This window comes from Laccaria bicolor, genomic scaffold (assembly GCF_000143565.1).
Source record: "Laccaria bicolor S238N-H82 LACBIscaffold_40 genomic scaffold, whole genome shotgun sequence".
In the NCBI taxonomy this organism is placed as follows: Eukaryota; Fungi; Basidiomycota; class Agaricomycetes; order Agaricales; family Hydnangiaceae; genus Laccaria; species Laccaria bicolor.
In genome coordinates, this window is record NW_001889911.1 from 124,181 (window position 1) to 148,455 (window position 24,275).

At 49.3% G+C, this 24,275-nt stretch overlaps 8 protein-coding genes across 8 annotated transcripts; 4 read left to right on the plus strand and 4 right to left on the minus strand.

Moving 5' to 3' along the window:
• Positions 1 to 57: 57 nt before the first annotated feature.
• Positions 58 to 2,556, minus strand: LACBIDRAFT_295408 (uncharacterized protein; the record flags this gene model as incomplete). Its single annotated transcript, XM_001886839.1, has 7 exons — positions 58 to 888; positions 941 to 1,059; positions 1,113 to 1,188; positions 1,251 to 1,949; positions 2,009 to 2,136; positions 2,183 to 2,258; positions 2,314 to 2,556. The coding sequence occupies 7 exons, from the start codon at positions 2,554 to 2,556 to the stop codon at positions 139 to 141; spliced, it is 2,091 nt and encodes a 696-aa protein (XP_001886874.1). The 3' UTR covers positions 58 to 138.
• A 951-nt stretch (positions 2,557 to 3,507) lies between these two features.
• Positions 3,508 to 5,715, plus strand: LACBIDRAFT_332307 (uncharacterized protein; the record flags this gene model as incomplete). The annotated part of the gene is made up of 4 exons (XM_001886766.1): positions 3,508 to 4,007; positions 4,060 to 4,248; positions 4,442 to 5,480; positions 5,506 to 5,715. The coding sequence occupies 4 exons, from the start codon at positions 3,508 to 3,510 to the stop codon at positions 5,713 to 5,715; spliced, it is 1,938 nt and encodes a 645-aa protein (XP_001886801.1).
• A 496-nt stretch (positions 5,716 to 6,211) lies between these two features.
• On the minus strand, positions 6,212 to 8,196 carry LACBIDRAFT_309430 (uncharacterized protein; the record flags this gene model as incomplete). The annotated part of the gene is made up of 10 exons (XM_001886840.1): positions 6,212 to 6,340; positions 6,448 to 6,561; positions 6,615 to 6,962; positions 7,020 to 7,162; positions 7,222 to 7,326; positions 7,388 to 7,768; positions 7,826 to 7,879; positions 7,934 to 7,944; positions 8,000 to 8,072; positions 8,130 to 8,196. 10 exons carry the CDS (start codon positions 8,194 to 8,196, stop codon positions 6,212 to 6,214), a joined length of 1,425 nt encoding a protein of 474 aa, XP_001886875.1.
• A 913-nt stretch (positions 8,197 to 9,109) lies between these two features.
• Positions 9,110 to 11,610, plus strand: LACBIDRAFT_295409 (uncharacterized protein; the record flags this gene model as incomplete). The annotated part of the gene is made up of 3 exons (XM_001886767.1): positions 9,110 to 9,194; positions 9,247 to 10,368; positions 10,427 to 11,610. The coding sequence occupies 3 exons, from the start codon at positions 9,110 to 9,112 to the stop codon at positions 10,882 to 10,884; spliced, it is 1,665 nt and encodes a 554-aa protein (XP_001886802.1). The 3' UTR covers positions 10,885 to 11,610.
• A 1,146-nt stretch (positions 11,611 to 12,756) lies between these two features.
• On the plus strand, positions 12,757 to 14,994 carry LACBIDRAFT_295410 (uncharacterized protein; the record flags this gene model as incomplete). The annotated part of the gene is made up of 4 exons (XM_001886768.1): positions 12,757 to 12,870; positions 12,940 to 13,731; positions 13,781 to 14,174; positions 14,235 to 14,994. The coding sequence occupies 4 exons, from the start codon at positions 12,757 to 12,759 to the stop codon at positions 14,831 to 14,833; spliced, it is 1,899 nt and encodes a 632-aa protein (XP_001886803.1). The 3' UTR covers positions 14,834 to 14,994.
• On the minus strand, positions 14,958 to 15,936 carry LACBIDRAFT_309434 (uncharacterized protein; the record flags this gene model as incomplete). The annotated part of the gene is made up of 4 exons (XM_001886841.1): positions 14,958 to 15,129; positions 15,185 to 15,335; positions 15,391 to 15,543; positions 15,600 to 15,936. 4 exons carry the CDS (start codon positions 15,934 to 15,936, stop codon positions 14,958 to 14,960), a joined length of 813 nt encoding a protein of 270 aa, XP_001886876.1.
• On the minus strand, positions 15,516 to 19,910 carry LACBIDRAFT_295411 (uncharacterized protein; the record flags this gene model as incomplete). The annotated part of the gene is made up of 8 exons (XM_001886842.1): positions 15,516 to 15,966; positions 16,075 to 16,804; positions 16,837 to 16,989; positions 17,021 to 17,531; positions 17,751 to 17,758; positions 17,823 to 19,424; positions 19,595 to 19,733; positions 19,789 to 19,910. The coding sequence occupies 8 exons, from the start codon at positions 19,908 to 19,910 to the stop codon at positions 15,791 to 15,793; spliced, it is 3,441 nt and encodes a 1,146-aa protein (XP_001886877.1). The 3' UTR covers positions 15,516 to 15,790.
• A 1,651-nt stretch (positions 19,911 to 21,561) lies between these two features.
• LACBIDRAFT_332312 (uncharacterized protein) lies at positions 21,562 to 23,294 on the plus strand (the record flags this gene model as incomplete). The annotated part of the gene is made up of 8 exons (XM_001886769.1): positions 21,562 to 21,607; positions 21,897 to 22,012; positions 22,154 to 22,233; positions 22,431 to 22,467; positions 22,575 to 22,651; positions 22,713 to 22,873; positions 23,061 to 23,123; positions 23,284 to 23,294. The coding sequence occupies 8 exons, from the start codon at positions 21,562 to 21,564 to the stop codon at positions 23,292 to 23,294; spliced, it is 591 nt and encodes a 196-aa protein (XP_001886804.1).
• Between the last annotated feature and the right edge of the window lie 981 nt (positions 23,295 to 24,275).

Below are 24,275 nucleotides of genomic sequence, written 5' to 3' on the forward strand. Positions count from 1 at the left end.
TGGATTTTGGTCATCATTTGAAAATTAGAATCTTGGCAGTTCTCGAGTGCGATAATTAAAACAAATCAAATAATTGAAACAACATTCATTCATGACCAGCGTTAAACAATAATTCATAATATCATAAGTTTGCCCTCTTCAAGATGACAGTTCGGAGATCGATACACTAGCCACGTAATCGGGGGTTTGACCAGCAAACTTGTCCGTCAAATCATGATCGACATCCATTGGAACTTCGTCCACGTCCATTGCGTCCAGAGGGACACGTCCCACCCACGCCTGAATCCAGGCGACCTTGTCTTCCCAGGCCTTCTTCGGCGACGGGTCGTGGTCTAACTCGGCGAGGGTAGCGTCATCAAGCCAAGCACAATCTTTGTTCCCTTCCGATTTCGCTTTCTTCGGGTTCCTTTCTGATGGAGAACGATTCCTTGGGGGGCGTTTCCTGCCATTAGGTGCGCGTTGAGAACTTGTTTTACCATCCGGATAGTCATCCTCAGCAATATTGGGGTCGAGCGCCGCCGCGTAAAAGTCTGGCGAAATTTGAGAACTCGTCCAAGCTTCGTATATCTCGACAACGTTGCGCAGAGTTGGTTCCAGTGAAAGCCTCGCAAATACGTACTCGGCCATGAGATAGCCCGTCGCTAGCTTCATCCCCGAATTGCAGAGTACGAATCGCGGATGGATATGGGAAGTGATGGTAAGAAATTCAGTGAACGGATATATGTGGGTGGTAAAAGCGTCCGCGGAGACGATGTCTGAATCACTGGCGTTTGCATTTTTAGCTTTCCCTTTGCCAATGTCGACCTCGCTGGCTGGAAGTCCGCGGCGGTGAATGGGATAATCTTGCATGTCGTCACTGACGAGTAGCCTATACTTATAGGGTGGTGACTGTAAAAGCTCGTTACCCTCTTACCTTTATAACTATGAGAGAGGGACGCACATCGATGGTCGGAAAATCTGTTCGGCTGCCCTTCGCGGCGAGATATTGATTGATGACGGAATCTTCGGGGAGCAGAAGCCATGAATTGGCGTCAAACAGGCGATGCAAATTCTTTGTAACTGGAGGGGAAGAAAGCTTGAACGGGGTTAAGTTCACAGAGTCGTTGACATACGGAGGGTGATGTTCTTATGGGTGTTCACATTCAAAGTGCCATATTTCATGTTCCACCAATATTCGAGGTTAGTTAACTATAGGGCCGTTAGCGAAAAAATACTTTTAATGATAATTGCTTTTTTTTTTTTTGACTCACTAGTGTGTCGTTCGCGCTCCGGGCTAATAGATGGGCGAATTCCAACGCATTGGAATTATTAACATTCTCGATGAGACAAAATGCACCGCCAGCAGCAGCAACAACTTTCTCTTTGGCTCTTTCGGGTGTCTTAAGACAAGCTCGCTCTTCCGGGGTCTCGTATACCAGAGATTTCGTGGAACGGGGCGGGGTGACAGGGTTATGATGGTTGACAGGAATTTGAGGAACGAAAACCGAAGAAGCAGAAACCAAGGGATTGACAGGAATAAGAGGATTAGAGACTGAGGGAGCGGGACCCTTTACACGCTGCTCTGGCGATTGAAAGTACGAGATGACGGATCTCGTCCCTCGACCAGGTTGAAATCGGCTTGGGTTAGAGGTCTGCGTAGACTCAGCATGGCTCCCGTGAGCTTTTGTCCAATGATGGTAGAGTCGAGAGACTGTCGTAAGTCTTTGACCCAGTTGAGCGTCCCCCTTTGCAAAGGCCACGATCTTGTCGTAACCCTTGAGTTTCTGTCCACTATTGCAAATGACGAAACGAGGATGAACATGGGAAACGATGGTTGGGAAGTCCTCGTATGGATAGACATATGTCTTGAAAGCACTTGCAGAGCTAATCTCAATGCTTTGGGCCCTTCGATGGATCGCAACCTGTCTCATATCTGGGTGGGGGATCAGGGTGTACTTATATGAATCATGCTAGTACCGCAGCTGTCTGTTCAGTTATCGTTTGGATAGAAGCGGGAGAGAAGGTTCACCGTCACTGCAGGGAAGTCAATAGGCAAACCCCCGCTTCGAAAGTGTTGTTGGTATTCATCCAAAATTTTCATTTCTGGCAATAGAAGCCACTTCCCCTCGTCGAACAAACGATGGAACTTGGCGCTCACTAGAAAGGGCGTTAGCTCGATGAAGGGGCGTGGTGAAAAACTCACATCGAAAGATGTTGCGATGGGTGTTAGAATTTACCGTCCCCCGTTCGACACCCCAAGAACGCTCGAGACTGGACATCTGTTACATTGTCAGATGTTTTTGAGGTAAAAAAAAAAGGCTGCTAAAAACTCACCAACTCGTTTTTCTTGCCATCTGCGCGAGCCAGGACGTGGGCATAATCCACCACATGGCGACACTCGATGTTGTCAATGAGGCAGCGTAGTTGAGTGATATTGCCGGGCGCTTCGTTCACCCTCTTGAGGACGTCCTCCGGAACATGATCAGCGTAATTTCTGTTCGTCGGCGTAGTATCAGCTTTTGAGGCGGTTTCGGGCGAGGGCTGAAAATCAGCTTCGTCATAAGCTGTCCCAGACATGATGAAGAACTTTGGGTTGGAGTACCATTTGAACTGCGTTTGCGGTGATTATAACTTGAGAAGAACAATGGAGATGTTGGGTGGCTTGTCAGCTGCTCGTGGGTCGTGGCAGGTCGTGGCCTTCGGTGGCCTTTCTTGTGGCCTTTCTTGTGGCTTGGTTGAATCACAGCGGTTTTCGTGATGACCTCCGCATTTGAAAATCAAAGTCTTGGCGATAATTATCAAAATAAACAACTGACCACAGGCTACCATACAACCTGCACACAACTACCATAAGCACACATAGGGATTCCATCGGGCGGCCTGGGCTAGCAGCGAGTAGCGAGCAGGAGCAGGCAGTAGCGTCGGAAGGGCTGAAAATTCTACATTTATTCATGTTATTTGCTTCCACTGTTCACGTGATCAAAGCTGCGCCTGTCAACTTCAAGCTACTGGGTATAGCTTAAACTTTCGCGCGGTCTGGCGCGTCTCCGTCTTTTTGGGCGTGTTTTTTATGCTGTTTTATGTTGTTCAAAGCTCTGCTCTATACGAGAACAACCTTCGGAGGTTGCTGGGATCATTTGCGGAAACAAAAGTGTTGGCTGTGCAGGACCTTTTAGTACATACCGGCCTTCTCCCGATTCGTCCGCACACGGACGGACTTTGCACGCCTTTTCAACGAGGCAAGTTTTCATCAATTTGACGCCTCGCTGACCTCTGAAAAACAGAAAGGGATTGGTCAGGTGAAAGGAGCTTGTGGAATCCTCTACTGGTCATTGCCTGACATTGCTCGGGTCGTCTACCTCCAATCGATCATCCATCGACCCCGGCTCCAAGCCAGCGTCATTCCCCCGCCTTTGAGTTTGCCGGAGGAGGAAGTCGGAGTAGATGCAGTGACCCCGCTACGCGGTACTTGAAAATCTCCTCGAACATTGGACTTTATCATAATTACCCGCCGCTGCGCTACCTATCATGGCCGTCGCTGTCGATCCCCGCCAACCCACGCACCACTGGCAATCCCATTCCCTTTCGCACCAACACTTACAGCCGGTCCAACACCTCTCGATGCCTCAGCCCTTCCCAACAGAAGCTTCTCTACCAGCTCGTAATGAAGTTGATCTCAATCGGGACAAGTTAATGTCCATCTTGAACTACTTTTCTCAGCTGATCATGGGCCAATTTAATCGGCCACTGCGCTTGGTGGTTCATGGCGGCGCATGTATGCTTCTTCACCCAGGTCTCTATGCCCTATCGCAGCAACAGCATCAACTATCATCCTCCCTGCCCCAGCGGACTACAACCCGGGATGTGGATTACATCCACCGGGCTTTCATTAGAGAGATGGGACAGATGGGCGTTCTCAACGCCGCCGAAAAGCTCAAGGCGTGTATACAAGCCACTGCGCGTGCCTTTGGCCTTGGAGCCGACTGGATGAACAGTGATGCGGACGTTGCGCTCCCAATGGCGACCGAGTAAGTTCTATTTTATCGCCGCGTAATCTCATCTTTGATATCTTGCTGCTAGCCCATCAGGCAACCAGTACGACCCGATCTACACTGCTGCCATCCAGCCAAACAACGTTGACTTGCACACTATCTATCGGTCGTCGAACTCGATGCTGACACTCATAAGTGTCACTCCCTTCTGGGCTGTGTCTCTGAAGTTGGTGCGATACACACAGAATGACGCTGCAGATATCTGTTTGCTGTTGAGGTAAGCCGTTTGTGTCCAAATGGGATCTAGCGGAGTCCTACGCTATGCCTGGGTCTATTGTTGTTTTCTTTCGGTGATCCATGTGATGGGAGCAGGGGGGCTTCTCGAGCGCCAGCGTTTGGTCTAAAGATGGCTACAACTCCGCTTCGACGGCCTTTGATCTTTCCCTGTATGCTAACTCCCGTTCCTACAGAAACGGAACAATCTTATCAGGAGCCCAATGGACCCCTGAGGTTTTACAAAATTGGCTTTTATCCAACTGTTGGTCCATGGGCTACGCCAACTACGACGCACAGAAAAAGCTCGAAATGAATACAAGAATCAATCACTCGATCCAGCTCATTTCAGGTTGGAATGCCACGTTCAACCACCTTCCGCAAACGAAGGTCAGTGCCCATGCTGCAATGGGTGGCGGCGACGTTATCGGCGGAGAGCACAACAAACATAGCTGGGGTTCCTTTGCCGTGGCCGGGCCGGGTTTGACCCAGATGCAGAACCAGCCACCGAAGAGCCATACCCCGAATATCCGTGATTGGTTAACGGCGGACCCTGAGCCAAAACGCCGCAGTGCAAGCAGGGGGCGTCCAAGCCCACCGCAAAGCACTGAGATCTTCATCCCTCCCGTGTTTGACGGTCACCAGCCGAGCCAGGCTCCCTTTCCCATGCCTTTGGCCCACAGCCGTGGAGCAAGCCCAATTCCTCCAGTCGAGGAGAGATGGTCGTCGTGGCACCAACCTTCCCAATCACGTATTCACCAGATTGAAGAATTTGACAAGTCGTTGGGCTCGATGTTGTATGAAGGACGCAACGTGCGTAATTCAAGAACAGGGTTTATCCCTCCCGGTGCGGATCAGGAAACCGCTCCTCCGTCTTTGAATCGCAAGAAAGAAAAGAAGAAAAAAGATAAAGCGCGCGATAGGGATCGACAATCCAAGTGGCTCCGAGAGCCTGCGAATGAAACCGATACGTCAAGCGACGATGAGGTATCTCATCGACAACGGCCAACTGGTCACCAATCCTTCCACATCTATGCCCCACCCAGTCAACTTTCAGTACCAAGCCTCGAGGTCCCTACACGCACCCGTTCTCGGGCTCACTCAGAAACCCGACCTGCTTCATCTCAGGAACGTCGTCGTCCCACACCTTTACCCATTGGAGAGTCTCTGAAGCCAATACCCCCTACGATATTTATACCACCTGGTGGCTCTTTCCCGCCTACGTTCCAGCCACAGGTATACCAACCTACACAGGGACAAGCACCGCAGCTACAGCGGATGGCTCGTCCTCAGCATCTACAGCACCATGCGGAACCGCATGTGCAGCAAGCGCCCGTACCACATACCCAACGTCTCGCTCGCCCTCAACATTTACAGTATTCTCAGCAGCATCATCCATCTCACTCTCAACTTGTACAAGCGCCCGCTCATCGTCATTCAACCTAATAATTCTTTTGGTCTACTTACATAGACAGACAAACTTCAAGCAAACGGACGGCACAAACCAACTCCAACTCCAACCTATTCTCAATGTATTCCAACGCTCAATCTTCCCAACGTCCGATGTATGACCACCTTTGTTTCGACACATAATTTATGTATGCAATTTCCCCTCACTCAGCCTTTTCGCCCTCCGCGTAATGGGAAGAAATAACTCTTGTTCTCTTGGCCTCGTATCCACTTTCTTGTACCCCTGGTTCGTTCTTCGTTCTTCGCACATAACCCTATTCCCTGGTGGCATAGAATCCCTTGGCAAAGCACTTCCTATGCACGTACAGTACGTTCGTAGAACGATAATTATTAATAAAATTGAACTGCCTCTATATCCATCCCATAATGCAAATCCACTACCATTTGCTAAGCAAGAGCAGAGCTCCTTGCAATACTCAGAGTCATCTTTGCTCGTCCACCACAATCTGCTGGTCATCGGGCCACTCTAGACGGCACTCATGGTATTCATTCTACCGTCACGCCCTCATATCCTCATCCTTCTCAACCGTTATCCCAAAAAGTGGCCACATAGAGGCAACGTTCAGGTCTGCGTTATCGCCAACCATCGTTCCTACTTTGTCGCCTATCTGGTATACGAATTTGTTCTATTCGCATAGCCCTCGTGAGCACGGCTTTCCGAAATGAAAGAAAAGAGGAACAAGAAAACACAGGGAAGAATAGGGGAAGAGAGAATCAGAATATAAAGACATACCAGACCAAGGGAGACTTTGATAGCTGGTGGTTTGGGTGTATAACGCTCTAGTTCTAGTATCTCCTTTGGCTCGGAGTTGATGAGTCGAATGATGTTCCGCGCAGCTACCTCCGTCTAAAACACACCCAGTCAACCAAAAAGTCCCTAACAATGAAAGAAGGAAGTACCTGAGCATAAGCGTTATGCCCCGCAGGGATCGCACCAAACGCGTCTGCTGCATCGCCAGTGACGAATATGTGTGGGTATGGGGTATGTTTTTCTAAGTCTACCGTTTCTTCGGGTACTACCACGTCTTTGGCTGGTGTGTTGTCGTTTGTTGAAATCCCGATCTTCAAGTTCCCCAACACTACTTCCAAATCGGATTTATCATTCTGAGGCTTTGAAGTTGAAGTTGTGGAAGGACGGGATAATTGCATGGTCTTCAACACCCTCGCGAGCTTATTATCCGGGTTTATAACGCCCGGGTCCATGGTTTGGAGCATTGACGTGTTGGGTACTTGCCCTGTGCATAGCAGCTACCGACATCAAGGTGTCAGAGAGGAGAGGAAAGGAAGGCGGGGAAAGAGACGAACCAACAAGTCCGCGGAAATTTCACGCCCTGTTACGGTACGGACGATCGTAGGTTTTGTTAAATCCGCTTCGGAGGGTATAGAGTCGAGGTCGAGGCGTTCGCCTAGTATGACGTCTACGTTTAGTTCATTCATGGACTTGATCACTATACATTTCGTCAGTGAGTTCCATATGGCCATGATGAAGCGTAATAAGAAGACATACCTTCTAAGTGCATCTCCATATCGAACCTCGGCAACACCTGTTTCCTAGAATGAAGGAGCGTGACTTGTTTGGAGGGGTACACCGATTTAATGTCCGTCGCGAATTCTGTATCTCATCGTCAATATCCAATATCCATAGTTCCGTGCACTTAACGGCGGAAACTTACGTATACCCAAAGCACCACCCCCGACGATGAGTACACTCGGCACCTCTTCGACTATTCTCTGCTTCTCCTTCATCCATTCAATACCTTCGACTTTGAGGCCGTTGTACTTTACCCCCGTTGGCGTCATTGGGTGTAGGACTCTGATCTTCCGCGCTTCATCAATAGAGGATATAGAGGATGAGGAGGAGCCCCATAAGTCGAGAGGCGTGGGCAGGTGCGAGCCGAGCGCGTATATCAGGTAGTCGAACGGGATAGTTTCCTTGGTGAGATCGTGGTGGGTTATGGAGATGCAACTTGGTCGGATGGAGGTGACGTGAGCTTGGAGGTTAATGTGCTTTGGGTTTGGGGGTTGGTCGCGAAAGACGTTGGTTAGTGGAATGACTTTGTTAGTTAGTAGTGTCAGTGGGGGTGTGGGGAAGAAAGAGGGTAAGAATGTACACGCTTTATATTCGTGCCCTGGAAGAACTGCGAATCTGGGCATGACGTATACATCTAAGAAGGTGAATGTCAGCTCGGTGTCGTTGCAGGACTTTTAGGTTGACAGACGATTCATGTGCCTAAATCACGCAAGCGGGTCAGTATGAAGCAATAAGGAGAAAGTGGAGAACCTACGAGTTCCTATCGATAAGTATCAATCTCCACTCTTTTGGAAGTTCAGCAGCCAGAAGTTGGGCTGCACGAGCACCTTGTACGCACATCTATATTTAGCTCGCGATCAGCAGACAGAGAAAATGAAGCTCACCTCCATAGGAGGCTCCAAGAACGATAACAGTTTTGGTTTCTTTGGTTGGTGCCGCGCCTCCGCCCATAGTTGTAGAGGATTTATGAGAGAGAAAGTGGGGGGGATAAATGGGAGGGTGAAAGTTCAATCTCGTCTTATCTGATAAGCCGATAGATCATGTGACTGGCGCGCTTACGCGCCTCTTCTGACCAAACTTGGTTAGGTTTTGTCGAGACGCTTGCGCATCGTTCAAGCAATGCCGGAACAATGAATAATGAATAACGAGATTCATAAATGACGAGGGCGTTGGAACTTGGGCATCACAATCCCCCGATATGATAATCTCGACTTTCAATTTCTGGGTGAGCATTGTGCTGCACGCCAATGGGTTTGGGTCCAACGATCTTGACTAACGTTGAGAAACGAGAGGGTTGCGAATTTAGGGAAAAGCGAGCATATAAACGTCTGATAAAGTGCGGGATGGAACGGTGATGTATCATGCATGATGGGTGGTACGTCTTGTTTCGAAGGCGGATTTATCACGAATTTGTGAATGAGAGCAGTTCAAGGTGAGTCTGGGGGCAGCGTCGCAGTATGAGATTTTTTCATAGATCGTCTTTGTCGAGGTCGTCGTTGGACATCTAGATGACGACAGTTGGGATATGAAGAAATAATGTACCTTGGCAACGAGTTCAATGCCAAGTAAAAGTCTGATTGGTTGTTGTGATGAAAAATCTCACGGATCCATCAGACGGTTGCAGTTCTGTTCCTCGCTACTCGCCTGCCTCGACTGTTGCTCTCTCCCCTTTGTCCCCCAAAGGTCCTTCCTCTCCGTCTTGTGGCCAATTCTCCCCGTCGTCTCCTCCATTCTTTTCCGACACCGCAGCTCTCGCGGCCACGCTCGTTTCTGCGTCTTTACGACTCTCTAATCAACTCCAAGGATCATCTGCTTCATCCTACTTCCCTTTTTTCTGTAACCTTTCCTCTTCTCTTACTTAAAAATGGCTATTTCGCACTTTCAACTCGTCCACAAGAACCACAAAAAGCCTCGTTCATCAGAGGTGGTGAAGCGTGCCGCGAGTGCATGTACGTCCTTTCTTCTGACTTGCAAGATTCTTATCTGACGACCACAACCCAGCATGCAGCACGGGTGGTTTTTACCTTGCCCCAAAGATGGGCGACACCATAAACTCTCTCACTCCCCTACCCATCACCTGGGACCCATCCTGCCTCAACAGCACCGACATAGACATCTACCTCATTTCTCCTGGTTCCGCCCTTCCACGCATCCACATCTGGACGGGCGTTGCCCTCAAACGCGGAACATACACCGCAACACTTATGCCAAGATGGTGGAACGCCACCAGCTCCCAGTCCCTCCAAATCTCCATCGTCCCAGCCGGCCAAGCTCCTTTCATGTCCCAAATCGCAGGAGGGCCTGTCTTCACTGCTACCTATACCACTCCTTCCACAGGCACACCAGCCTCTGCGGACGTTAACCAAATCGACTCGGGTGTTACACCTGTGAATGACGCAGCCAACGCGAAGAAAAAATCCATCTCAGGCAAAGCAGCTGCTGGTGTCCTCATCCCACTCTTGTTCATCTGCTTGTGCGTCGCTGCGTGGTTCAAGATGCAGCGCTCAAAGGGCAAAGAAAAACGAAAACGCTGGAGCGAGGCCGTCGACAAGCGCATGTCCACCATCTCAACCGACTGGAAATCCATCTCTGCAGCAGGCGCACAAGCCGCCATCAGAAATTCTATCGCTGTTTCTGGGACGGGGAGCCGTAACTCTGCTTTCTCCTTTGGCGCCATTCGTCCTTCTAGCCAGTTCATTGCCGAAGGGGAAGAAAATACAGCAGGGGTCGGGTCTACACGGAACATGTCGCAGATGCGCCCTGGAGTGGGTCTACGGAACCCTGCAGCTATGTCTTCTACGGAACGCGTGTCTCGCGTCTCCTTTGCGGCTGATACGCGTACTTCTCGCGTCTCGTTCGCCGCAGACCCCAGGCCGTCTGGTGAATCCCGCCGGACGAGGGCGTTCCATAGCGCGTATATTCCGCCTGTGCCTGCGTTGCCGACTGACGACGTGTCGGATGATGGGTCTGGCTCTCTGTCACCTAGACAGACGCAAGGCCCATTGACGCTCACTCCTGAGGACATTAGGGCGAGGATTAACGGAGGCAGATCGGTATCTCCCTCTTCGGCTGAGCAACCCAGAGACGAGAATCAGATGGACGAGGTTATGCCTGCGCTGAGCAGTAAGTTTTTCTTTTTATTTGTCCCCTCTCTCTTTTCCTTTCTGATTCCTTCTTCTAGTGATGCGTACAGGTGCAGACTCCTCCACAGGGGACGACGACTTCTTATTCTCCACTCCAGCAGCACCAACGCCCTCCCACCCCAAACCCACCGCCTCCTCTTCCTCCGCAGGCCTAACCAGCCCCGTCATGTCATCTATGCCCATGCAGCCCATGCCCGCATCCGTCATGTCCCCCGACGACATGTTGCGCGCATACGCAGAACGTAAGGCCGCAGGCGCCAACAAGGGAGGCTTTGGAGGGGGTATATCAACGGCGCAGATCAGTTATCCCGTTCCTGCTGCCAATACGAGTACTAGCAGCGGGAGTGGGGGGATGAGGACGTTGTTTAATGCGAGTGGCGTTGTGAGCCCTACGAATACGGGTAATGGTGGGTATGATGCGTATGCGGGAGGGGCGAGCTATGCGATTGGGGATGAGGGTGATGTGGGGCATGACCCGTATGGAGGGACTGTTTGAGTGAAATGAGTGAGTGGTGAGAGGCAGGCGTGTGGAGGTTTGGGTTATTTATTGCTGCCTCTCCCCCTCTTTCTTTCTCTTCTGGTCCCCTCTGTCCCGCTCCCTATTCTGGTCGTTCTCCACTGCGAACGGACGAACGAACGCCCCTCAATCGACACCCGCGACATCTCCCTCCTCTTGCTCCCTTTCTCTATGTTATACTACGAATGTGACATTATCCTCCGTGGACCCTTTGGTTCTCATAAATCCACCCCCCACCTGCCAATCAGTACCACCTACCTCTGCTTCTTCTCTTTTCTTGCCCACTTCTTGCCAGTGTTTTATTAATCATTATGACCCATTACACTCTACCACCCTATCTCTGCGCCTTTCCTTCCACCTACCTCCACCTCCTTCGACCTTTTTGCTACTAGGCGTAGCAAAGTTGGTCAGGTAACCATCGCCAGTCCTGCGCCTAGATTTTACCCCCATCCACCCACACACGCACTTCAGGAAGAACTCTCTTGACTTTTTTGACACTTTTTTTCTTTTGATTACGCGAACGCGAAATTGTACGCCTACCCTACATACTGTAGACACAAACATACCCCTCCCCCTCCTCCCCTGTTCACGTATGTTTTTTTTTTCTTCTTTTCTTTTCTTGGGGCCGTGAATTACTTATTCTTTTTTTTATTTTTTACTTTCTACTTTTGTGAGTTGCATTGCAGAAATATATTTGGTTGGTTGAAATTCGGTTCGATCTTTCAGACGTGAACCGAATTTGAATTTCTTGAGGAGGGTGGATGATGAACGCGTTGGCGCGTTGGCGTCAAAAGATTAACTTGATGCTCCCAGTCTCGAGCGTGAATTTCTCGCTGCCCACCATGTGGTCAAAGGCTACCATTTATCTTGCTTGCCCAAGGACGTGGCGACGCCTTCGTTGAAGCCGTTTCACGACGAGCTCGATATATGGTTTGAGCGAAGGCATCCAGACACCACGCACCATGGCCTACGAGTCCCTATGTTTAATTGCTTTCTGTTCATCCCATTTGTCAAAATCGACATGCTTGCGAATTGAGAATATGGGCCAAAGTGCTGGATGGTAGCCTACATGATACTGCCAACGTCCTTAGATAGCATTCCTTTTTTTTATTTTAAAGTTTACAGTTTCTTCAGCATTTGCTAGGTTCCCATTGCGAGTTGATTGCGAGAGCGTCGCAATCGTAGGCATGGCGAAGGCTTTTAGAGTAATTGCCATCGGGCCTACCTACGCTTTGCCATTAAGGAAATCAGAGCTCCATTCGAAATTAGTACTGATGAGGGCGTAATAAGTACCGTTAAAAGATTGTCTCCTTGATGCTGGAATCTGGCTGAGGTGAGAAAAATCATTGCAGTGCAGCAACAGAACCAGAAGTCCTCTATCGAGGATAAAACGATGGGCATAGACTTATTCAAATCACAGGTAAGGTGGTTTACACTGCATTGCAACAAGGCCGATTTGCGCAGAGAAATAAAGGACGAAGTGTTGGGACAAATCTATAAATCAAGTTGTTGCTGCAATGATAAGAGTGTACAGGAGATAATAAACGAAGTGGAGGCTACGGATGGTAACACTGCTTCCACTGAGGGCCAAGGGCTGAATGTGCGAAGTCAACAGAGGAACAAGAATAGCGTGGGATAGTAAGAATATTGGAAGCATCAGGAAGGTGCAACTCGGGGAGGGCATTCGTGCATTGGAAATTCCGGCGCCGTAATTACGGCGATCATTTACGGCGGCAGTTTCCGCCGTCATCACGCGTACTTACTATAATTAAAGTACGCGTCAATTCACTATTCCTCTTCACTCTTCTATTTCCTCGCGCTACGTGCGATACCTTGTCCTCAAGATACGCGATGCTGAGATATCCTGATGTCAACGGGAAGAACAAGTGTGGGACCTGCTACAGGGACATACTTGTTGAAGGGCCGTCAAAGACTGGGAAGAATATAGGGTGCTTTTACATCAAGGTACGCGCATATACATAGCCATCAGCCGCGTTCTCATCAGGTACACAGTGTTTTCGACGCCCATGCCAGTATTTTCACAGCTTTGCGCAAGGCGACGCCCCCACCAACTGGAGTCCAGCGCCTCAACCACCAATGCACAAGTCCAACAACAGCGGCGCACAGCGGACATGTTCTCGTGAACCTTGCAAGAAGGATGCCCACGGGAGCTGTGCAAACAAGGCATGCAAGTTCTGTTGCGTTGTCTTGGGAGGTTGTTCCATCAAGGGACACAATGAGGCCGCGCTCTCCCAAGCGCAGTTGTCCAAACTCGTCGCCTTCAAAGGATCTTCCTCACGCAACCCTCTTCCATCCCCCCCTTTGACGACACCACTCCGAAATGCGCCCTCCCATTTCCCACTGGATCCCCGACTCACCACCCAACCAGAGCGCTCATCCGAGGAGCTTGCCTGGCTTCGCTCTAAACCCGTGTCCGTGTCACCTATGCAGCAAGAGGAGGAATTGAATTTAAGGAAACAGCAGGAAGAAGCAGAACGTGAGGCAGAGCTCGAACGCTTGGAGGACGAGGATTACCGCAGGGCAGTGGCAGAGTCACTTTCCCTTCTTTCGTCAACATCTGCCGCCTTAAGTCCTCCCGCTTCTTCTCAGGTGCTTTCTCCTGCATCTGAAACCTCGACTTCCATCCTTGTTCAAGGGCTTCCTGTCACCCGCGTCAATGCCTCAAACTATCCCACCATCACCTCGCACCTGAGTGATGATTGGATGCGCCGTCATGAAGACCGTACAAAGGTCCCTCAAGCTATCCGCAAAGGCCAAGTTGATTCGGAGCTGATCAAGCGGTTCCGGGTTGTCTGGTGGTCAAAGGTGCGCATATAATCAGCTCATTTTACATATTTATTAATGCTCGTATTAGGCTGGCACGAAGCCGGTGACAATTCCCATCCCCAGCTCAGATATTCGTGACTGGCCGAAGTTTAGACTCGCCGACTCACCAGGTCTTCTTGAACGCCTTGGGGAAGGCGACATTGATTTTTATGACACGTTGACTTTCGAGTGGATCGAGTGCCCGATATTGTATGCGCACGCAGTCAAAACCGATGGCTATCTTCTCCTTCGCCATACTGGTATTGAGTGTGAAGACTTCGACACAAAGCTCGCCCTCGCTACCCGAAAGGGTGACTCTTCGTCTCGCTCCTACATTTCGAATGTCCGTGTTGCAATGAAAGCCAAGCGTAAAGGAAAGGGTCGGGCCTTGGAGTTGGATGATGGGGAATCCGAGGGAGAAGTGCAAATCATTTCAGATATCAGTACGTTGTTCGTTGCACCATTTCATGGTTCTATTCATAAATTCTTTTCAACCTGTACAGCTCGTAAGATCAAACAAGAGCCAGGTACTGAGCGTCCGCCATCCAAGCGGCTCAAGCTTTCCCCTCTTGTCATCCCCACTGCGCCTGGAGGCCTTTCCATTCATAGTCCTATCTCCATCCCTAGTTCTCCACAATCTCCTCCTATGACTACGACATCTACTTGTTCTACGGCTTCTTTCTTCCCATTTTCGGCGCTCTCCTCAGCGTCAGCGACGCCACCAGCAACACCACCTACACCTACAAGTTCTATCCCCCTTTCACCAGACACGCTTGCCACAGTCTCTGGTGTGCTCTCGCCACTCACCGGGCCACCACCCCAAATCCCTGGCTCGTCTCTCAAATGGCCGGCCAACATGTACGTCGTCGACATGGTCCATGGCTTTCGAAAAATGCATGAACTTCTCAAGGATGGTGGGGGTACATACCAACAACGTTTCTTAAAGGTTTTCGAACAGAATCCTCCAACATCAAGCACCTACCATGACCAGGTAAAACGGTGGAAGGATGCCCCGCCCAAATTACGCAAGGCTTTTCTTGATGCCGGACACACCAGTGTTGGACACTGGTCGCGTTTCGCAAAGGGTCTTCCATTGAAGTAGCTCCCCTATTTTGTAGCATCATTCGTTTTGTATTAGAGTAGCTTTGTATTGTTAGCTCCCCTCGCTCTCCCCGTTTTGTAGGATCATTTGTTTTATATTAGAGTAGCTTTGTATTCTTATGGTATTAGATACATGTAATTATAATTTTTCTTTTCGATGGTAATGACAGGATTACGAAGCTATCCCACACATGGTTCGTAGTGAGGGTATCACTAAGCCCCCACTCGTATGGTTGGAAATAGTCACCATCTGTCATTGTCGACTTGAATAGCCTGCTCGCGTTCGAAGCCGAGAACCTTATCCATCAATTTTTATAAGCTGCTTGATGAACATGCCTGAATACCAACTTACCACCCATAGAGCATCAACGCGCGCCAATGATTGGCCACCCGAGTCTCCACAAATTGGTGTTCTCCAACTTGTATCAATTTAGGAAGTCCAGGGTAGTACGTTCGCAGCCCTTTGCTAACGCTGTAGTTGTTGTGATAACTTGTATGACATTCTATAGTATTATACCATTCAGAACGACGCTTGATCATGCAGGGGTGATGACTTACTTGGACAGTAGAGTGATGTATTCCACGCAGGCTGAACCCCTGAGTCTATCGTGTACACGACGGCCTTTTTGTGATACTCCTTCTTAAGCGGTTGATTGTTTGGACAATTTATATTCATACAACAGTCGTCGGGCGGGTATATGGATATTGCGGCTACAACGTACTAGATAAGAAAACTGAGTCCATTTACAAATGAGTATCTACTCAACTCAATCCACATGGCCATCCAAATTGTTTGAACAAATGAAAGTCCGTTGATGAAAGCGGCACTACAGGTATCTCCCACACATAATCTTGCAAAATATCCCAACAATCATCAATGTCATCGGTGGACATTCCCAGAGAAGCTCCAAGAAAATTCATAATAGGCAGGGGCAGGACGGCGGGCGGAATTGATGGATTACTCTGTGGGATTGGTTGTGGTTGGAGGATATCGCGTTTGAGGTGGCTCGCAAGGCGTGTGAATGTCACAACGCCATCTAGGCTGAGGTGTCGAAGTACTGGGTGCTCCTTGAGCTTGTCGAGGGCGTTGGCGGCGGGTAGCATTGGCGGTATGTGATGCGGATGCAGCGTGCACTATACAGGGGTTTCAACGCATGGTGTGGCAGGTCACGTTTGTTACGGAAACTCCCGCCGTAAACGATCGCCGTTATGCGCGCCGTAACTTCCAATTCCCAAACTTACTGAACTCGGGGGACACAAACATGAGACGGTGTTGGCCATCAGGGGAGAGAAGCCACCCAGTATGATTTTCATGGTGATTGGAATCGGATATCGTCTCGTGGATGTAAAGAGATCCAAAATCCCAGACCCGTACAGAATTGTCGTTCGAGCCAGAGACAATCTGATTGCCATCTGGCGAAAATGCGACTGATGTGATCCAATCTGTATGGCCCTTCAACACCTTCAACTCATCACCTGTTGACGCATCCCAGACCCACACTGATTTGTTGTAAGAGCCAGAGACAATCTGTATGCCATCTGGTGAAAATGCGACCGATTTGACCAGATGTGTATGGCCCTTCAACACCTTCAACTTGTCGCCAGTTGATGCATCCCAGACCCACACTGATTTGTCATCCGAGCCAGAGACAATCTTTTTGCCATCTGGCGAAAATGCGACCGATTTGACCAGATGTGTATGGCCCTTCAACACCTTCAACTTGTCGCCAGTTGATGCATCCCAGACCCACACTGATTTGTCATCCGAGCCAGAGACAATCTTTTTGCCATCTGGCGAAAATGCGACCGATCTGACCAAATGTGTATGGCCCTTCAACACCTTCAACTTGTCGCCAGTTGATGCATCCCAGACCCACACTGATTTGTCATCCGAGCCAGAGACAATCTGTTTGCCATCTGGCGAAAATGCGACTGATCTGACCATATGTGTATGGCCCTTCAACACCTTCAACTTGTCGCCCTCGATGCATCCCAGACCCGCACTGATTTGTCGTCCGAGCCAGAGACAATCTGTTTGCCATCTGGCGAAAATGCGACTGATGTAACCAAATCTGTATGGCCCTTCAACACCTTCAACTCATCGCCCATTGACGCATCCCAGACCCGCACTGATTTGTCCTCCAAGCCAGAGACAATCTGTTTGCCATCTGGCGAAACTGCAACTGACCTCACCAACTGTATGGCCCTTCAATACCTTCAACTTGTCACCTGTTGATGCATCCCAGACCCGCACTGATTCATCGTAAGAGCCAGAGACAATCTGTTTGCTATCTGGTGAAAATGCGACCGATCTGACCAAATTTGTATGGCCCTCCAACACCTTCAACTCGTCGCCTGTCGACGCACCCCAGACCCGCACTGATCTGTCATTCGAGCCAGAGACAATCTGTTTGCCATCTGGCGAAAATGCGACTGATATGACCGAATCTGTATGGCCCTTCAACACCTTCAACTTGTCACCCGTTGACGCATCCCAGACCCGCACTGATTCATCGTTTGAGCCAGAGACAATCTGTTTGCCATCTGGCGAAAATGCGATCGATCTAACCAAATCTGTATGGCCCTTCAACACCTTCAACTCATCGCCCATTGACGCATCCCAGACCCGCACTGATTTGTCCTCCAAGCCAGAGACGATCTGTTTTCCACTCGGCGAAACTGCAACTGCCGTCACTGAACTATGCACGTTTAAAGTCATTAATAGTGTGCCGCCCAACGACGCGTTAATGAAACCCGGAATTCTTGGAAAGTGGGACTTCCAACGTCGACAAGGTTCCAAGTTCCGTGGCCAAGTTGCCAGTGCAGAGATGTAGAGATGCGGGGTTGACGACGATGCGCTGCTCGCACTAAAATATAATGCAAAAGATCCGGCTTCAGTTAGCTCTTCTGCTACTGACAAGCTGCCCTAAGTGACACAGTAAGTAAGCCACTGGATATTCAAACAACAAAAAACTCACTTTGGAACTTACAACCCAGTCATGCACTGTTCGAAGCATCGACCCGCAGACGCCGCGCAAACCTAGGAGGTTCATGGCCTCGATCCAGAATAGAGCACGAAGTTGCAGGAATTCCGATATGCTGTCATGCAGACCATCCGGGATGATCGATGCAGCAGCAGAGAGGTGGTAACTCCAGTTCCGGGAGGAATAGCTCAAGACAGGAGCGATGTTTTCTTTGACGGCGTCCGCAAGTATGGAGTTGTCTATATCAAGTACAAATGATGAAGGGATATTTGCTATGTTGAAGCGCAATCCGTCCTTCATGCACCTGAAGCAGGCATCGGCGAGAACCCGATGGTGCATCGCTTGATTGCACCCAAAGTTATCTGAGCGACCCTGATCGAGTATGAAGTCCGAAAAGGATTTGTGGTAAGTCAGGACTTGACCATGTTCGCCGCAGTAGAGCACGGCATGAAGATCTGAGAGGAGCTTTTCCGCGACATCGGTGTAGTCCGAAGTGAAGAGAAGGTTGGCAACAACAGAGGTTGATGTCCGCTCAGCGGTACACAGGAATGTGTGTAGGATGATGCGCCGGACTTCCCAACCATCCTCTTGTGGGCTGAAGTCGTGAAAAGCTTTGTCAAGGATTTGAGAATACAGCGTATTGAGCAATGTGAAAGGCCCACTGGCAGTTGACAACGATTGCAGTTTAGATGAGTTGGAAGAAGCTAGGAGCTTTGCCAAGAAGCTCTTCTGCTCTGAGTGCCCACGTCTTGTTAGGTACTTTACAATGGTGGCAGCATATATGAATAATCCGGCTGTCAGCGCTACAAGATTTTCAAACTCTTCGCACCCTGCGAAATGCGGGAGTTCAACCGTCAGGTATGTCCTGATATCGTCCTGCACTTCCTCCGGGGGCGCCTGCTCAAGGCGGTAACGTTGCTTGGACTTCAGAGAATCCACAAGCCCGACAAGGTTGGGGTCTGGCCGACTCGTGACAAAAAACTTGAGTCCTTGTAAGCGGTTTTCGTTTTTGTCAATAACCTCAATAAGAACCCGTAAAAACTCGGAACCACCTGTCCCGTCAATCTCGTCCAGGGCATCAATGACAATAAGGTAATGTGGGGGTGGGTTCAGTGGATCTGGGCACCAATTAGGTTTCGACGCCTGCCAGGGTGCAATGAGCAGGTCCTCAAGCTGGAAACGGACGTTCTGATTAACGATTTCAAAGTTCGCATCATTGAGTTGATCGGCGAATGCCCTGCATTTGAGCGCGAGGTGATGCACGACTGTACGAATGATACATTTAGAGAGCCGAGTCTCCTTGAACTGCCGCGAGCAGAAGAAGTTTCCTCCCAAGATAATCGTGTCGTTGGGATCGCCAGCGAACTCGAAACGGCGAGCAATACTATAGGCGATCGTACTCTTTCCTGATCCAGCCTGACCAGAGAGCCAGTAGACATTTGGGCTTCCTGGTGAGGTATTCTTAGCCCAAGTAATGATATCGTTGAGTATACGGACGCGGGTTCCTGGCGTGCATACCTCACGCCGCACGCGCTGCTCTTCTTCACCCTCTAAATGGTATTTGTGGTCGGCAATGCTCGAAGGTTTGAGACCATTCAACAAGAATTTCTGTCAGATCCGTGAGCCATGAGATGCCTGAAAAAAGCGATATGCGAACTCTGAACGCTTTCTCCATGTCATACACACTCTTAAAGACTCTGATATTGATCGCCAGCTATTGGAGTACATAGACGCGAAATTTGAGACGAGGGATGCGAAAAGGAAGAGGCGGCACACACCTCGAACTGGACTCTAGACTCATTAATGCGCTCGAAAATTTCCGTGATACGCCCTTTCTCTTCCTCATGGTCCGCGACCTTCCTGACGAGCCACTCTTCGCTCAACTGGATCAATTTATCCAATTCTTCTTTAAGGGCACTAAATTATCATATGGTTGTCAACCCAACATCAATAGGAAAACAACAAACTTTACTTTATGAACAAGTCTGTAAATTGGCTTTCTTGAGCAGTCTTCGGTGTCCAACCATCCAATTCCTTCTCCACCGTCTCCAGCTGAGCTCGCGTCGAATTTAGCCTTCGTTTGACGGCATCCATATTGTCTGCCACAGCCTGGGACGATAGTCAGGGGATTAGCAGTGTGAAGAACGACGCCGAACCTGTTGGACCTCGATGATCAGCTTCACAAATCCAAGAGCTGTTTTGACTGGGTTTGGGTCTGCGATGTCTGGCGGCCTCTTTGCGAGTGTCAGGATGGACCTTCCTGTCAACTTTAGGATATCTTTTGTACTTGACCCAAGCTTCGGCGCTGTCTGACGATTCTCTGGGGGGTTACTGGCCAGTCCTTAAGGAAGGTTACGGAATGTAAATACCCAATCGATATAATATGTGACTGCCTTCTCACCATGAGATTGATTGAGAGATGCGGTTGTGAGCGTGGTTTGCTGGGCTGGAGATGCCAATCAGCCTGAAAATCGAGATAACTCAGACAATAAATGACCTTGTAGTACTGAAAAAATAGCTGGCGTTTGCGTCTCAGGTAACGGCGCTAATGGATGACCTAGGATTGTGGTGAGTACGCCATCTGCGAGGTGATAATACGACGCCTACCACTTGGAGTGGTAACAATAGATGATTCTACATTGAGTTTAGAAAGAAGTACGAACAGTTAGATGATAGCATGCTCACCCAAAGCAGAATCCACTGTTGAAGAGCCCAACGGGGGCGACGATGTTGATTGAGTGAGTCTCGTGCTTCGGATAACGGCCGTCCAAGGATGTTGAACCTACTGGAGGACTTGGACAGTTTGGAACTCTGTGAATTATCCTTTGGCATGGTGATCGGGGAAGGAGTCAACAAGCGTTGAAGGTTGAGCGCTGTTCCCTCGGCGTACATGCGGCATTTTGGTGGTCAATCACAGACATCCGGAAAATGGCCGATGTTCATTGGTGAATGATAGCAAAAGGTGAGTCTGAGGAGAGTGTCGCAGTCCAATATTTTGTCGAGGTAGTCGTTCGAGATGACGGTGACCAACATGATATAAATGACGAGTCAAGCGTGGTTTTCCTTCCTCTCTGCCCATTATCCCCGTCGACTCCTCCATTCTTTTCCCTTCTCGACACCGCAGCTCTCGCAGCCACGCAGATTTCTGCTTCTTTATTGATAAGACTCTCACCAACTTCGAGAACATCTGCTTCGTCCTACTTACTTTTTTTTGTAATCTTTCTTTGTGTCTTTTCCATTTCAAAATGGGATAAATCTAATCAGAAACCCCCTTTCCGCCAGAAACCCAGGGGTCTCTCGTCGTCGGTTTGAAACCCCCCCTCCATCCTCTGTCAAATGTTGTTTGGCTATGTTTTTAGAAACCTACGTCGGAGATTGTTTGAGTACTTGCCGAGCACCTGCCGTCTGCACAACAGTAACAACATTGCCTCGTATCACCCCAGGCTCCTAAAAGCAGCCGCTCGTCTCGCAAGGTTTTCGTACTCAGGAGGAGAACTATATTTGTGATCGTTATATAATCTGATGGGAAAGACCAAATAAACAAACCTAAGAACTCAAACTCGCGAGAGAGCGGCTGCCGGGAAAGTCAGTCGGGGAACTCGGAGATCATTGATTAACCCTAACGTTGGGTCCCAAGTCAGCACCATGGGAAGGTGCGTCACATTTCTGTCACCAACACTGTTTTGGAAAAAATCCCCTATCCGGAACCGCATCGGTGTCGAGAATAGTGTCGAGGTCCTCGATAATGGACAGCGTGACGGGATGGTCTGCAAAAATGTTTGACGAAAGAAGTACGTGAAGAAATTGGTGGGCAGTGACTAGTGATGTCTGAATCCTCAAAGGCATTCAAGATAGATTTCACTTCGTTGAGGTATTGTAGTTTCGACATTGGGTAGTTAGATACTATCTTTTTGTAATGATGGAAGCAAGGATGGAAGGTTGTACTTATATAGTTTTGAACTGACACGACATCGGTAAAATGTCCACGTTGGAGACTGGGCATGACAAGCATATTATTGTATCCTACTGCGGCACAGTTCTGCACTTGTCCTACGTGTTTTCGTCCTACGTGTTCCGTAGCCTCTCCTCTAATGCCAGACGTAGTATTTGTCAATGTTGGGTTGGAGCCCCAAGTCCAAACCGGACCATTGTCACGCAAGCCCAGAAAGGCCTTGGGGTTGGGACCCAATGTTAGGGTTAATCAATGGTCTCGGAGTTTCCCGACTGACTTTCCCGGCAGCCGCTCTATCGCGAGCTCGAGTCCTTAGTTTTGTTTATTTGTTCAGTCCCATCAATGATCACATCATAGGATTTGTCATACCGCTAATAGTATGTAGAGGCTCATCGAGCGATACGAGTGGCTGCTTTTAGGAGCCTGGTATCACCCCTCAACGCTTCAAGTCCATCCTTCCGTTGTGTACGCAATGACCATGTAACCTCAATTATAATACCCACCGCTGGGGTCCTCTCCACTGACGGCCTCGTGTGGCCTCGTAGAGGACGCAGGCCATCAGTTGATGCTTGCCATGCACATCAGAGTCATGGTGCAGCCTGAACACAGAAGGCCGTGCCTCTTGCCTGTGTAGTCAGTGCATTCCAATTAAGACCACATAGGGTGACAGCCGCCCTATGTGGAGGAGACGAAATGCGGGTATGTTGCCAGGAAGGCCACACACGCTCAGCGGCCAGCCTGCCCACTAGTCCCTCGCTCTTGGCATTTCAGAGTACAGCACATACCTGTAATTATAATTATCATAGGCAAATAATACACGCTCTCAGCTTGAGCACCAGTCGGGTGATGTGCTGCTACATACAAATTCACTCCCGTTTCGGCAGTGAGTGAGCCGCGCGTCGGACATCAAATATCTTGATTGTGGGCTATTGACAACACCCCAGGTTTCTGCCCAACCAATTCAGAAACCACAGGGTTTCACGTGGAAAGGAGGGTTTCTGGATAGATTTATCCGCCGCAAGCAGTCAATTGACGCCACATCCGGAAAGCTGCTCGATGCTCTACCGCTCACTAGCCAGGACCTGGCCTAAGGCGTTTCAAAAATGTTAATATCGACCAAAGGTGAGCTATAACTTTAGCTGCATACAACCCAAATCTTCTCTTTGCGCCATGACGCTCGATGGCAACTCGATGGACAATCGTCTGAGACGTAGATGTTGATGTGCTGGAAGGCAAGCTGAAAGTTTAGCTGCACAATGGAATAGACCATTATACTTACATCGTCTCTGCAGGCAATTTCCCGGGACGGTTTCGTGGTGAACAAATCGTTGGGGCACTCTGTCGATCGATCGAAGGTAGGTAACTTTAGCGGATCAATCTACTCAGAAACCCCCTTTCCGGCAGAAACCCTAGGATTTCTCATGGTCAGGTAGAACCCCCCCATTACTAACTGAAAGAAGTATTTATAGAAACCCTACGTCGGAGATGATGGAAAAATCGGACTTTAAATTTCAGGTATGACATAATCGAGTTCAAGCGACGCGTCATGGTCTTCCAACTCAATAGAGGAGATATATGGAAAAGAGTCACATGCAAACCTTGGACCATTCGGGAGGGATCTAGCCACTTGATGAGACAATTATTGCGAGGGTTTTTGCCATAGTCAAGGGCAGTGGATGGGATCAATGAGTTGCACTGTACACTCCCAAAGGGATGTCGGAACCGATCGGACCTCAAATATTTTGACCATCGGCAATCAGTGATTTGCTTGTGGTTCCCAGGTTTCTGAAGTGGTTGGATAGAAACCTTAGGGTTTCACGCGGAAAGGGGGGTTTCTGGATAGTTTAATCCAACTTTAGCTGCATTATCAGCACGGACCGTTTCATTATCCTTTCTGTAGGTTATGGCATGATGTATGACCCCCGATGTTTACCGACCCTAGATGGTTTCGAAATGTCGTGCTCAACAGGTCGTTGAATGAGTGGAGCTTTCAACACCGTTTGGAGGCGGCCTGTACCTTCGTCCGAGGGAGGAACAGATCATTTGCAGGTTACCGTATGACGCCCCATGTCCACGCGCCCAAGATAGTTCCGGAATATCGTGTGCAACGAACTGTTTGAGCGAATCGAGCCATTGATGTCGATTATGGGTAAGTGTAACTTTTAGCTGTATAACGGAACGGACCATCTCACATTCTCTCTGCAGTTTGACACATGATGCGTGACAGCCGATGTCGACGTGCGCCGACCTAAAACTAGACCCGAACCCAACGCCTTGTTAGCAAATCGCGATGTAATATTTTCATGCATTTCGGTCGTTCTGTTTCGGGCAGGTGCGTTGAGGCTAGCCCAAGACGCTTTCGGAGGTTCGCATTCAAAAGAAACGTTGAAGCAAGAAAGGTTGTTGACGAACACCATTGACGAACTGTGAGTCGTAAATTAAGCTGTATAACGGAAACGGACAATCTTACGTTCTTCCTCTTTGTAGGTTGCGGGCATGATGCATGA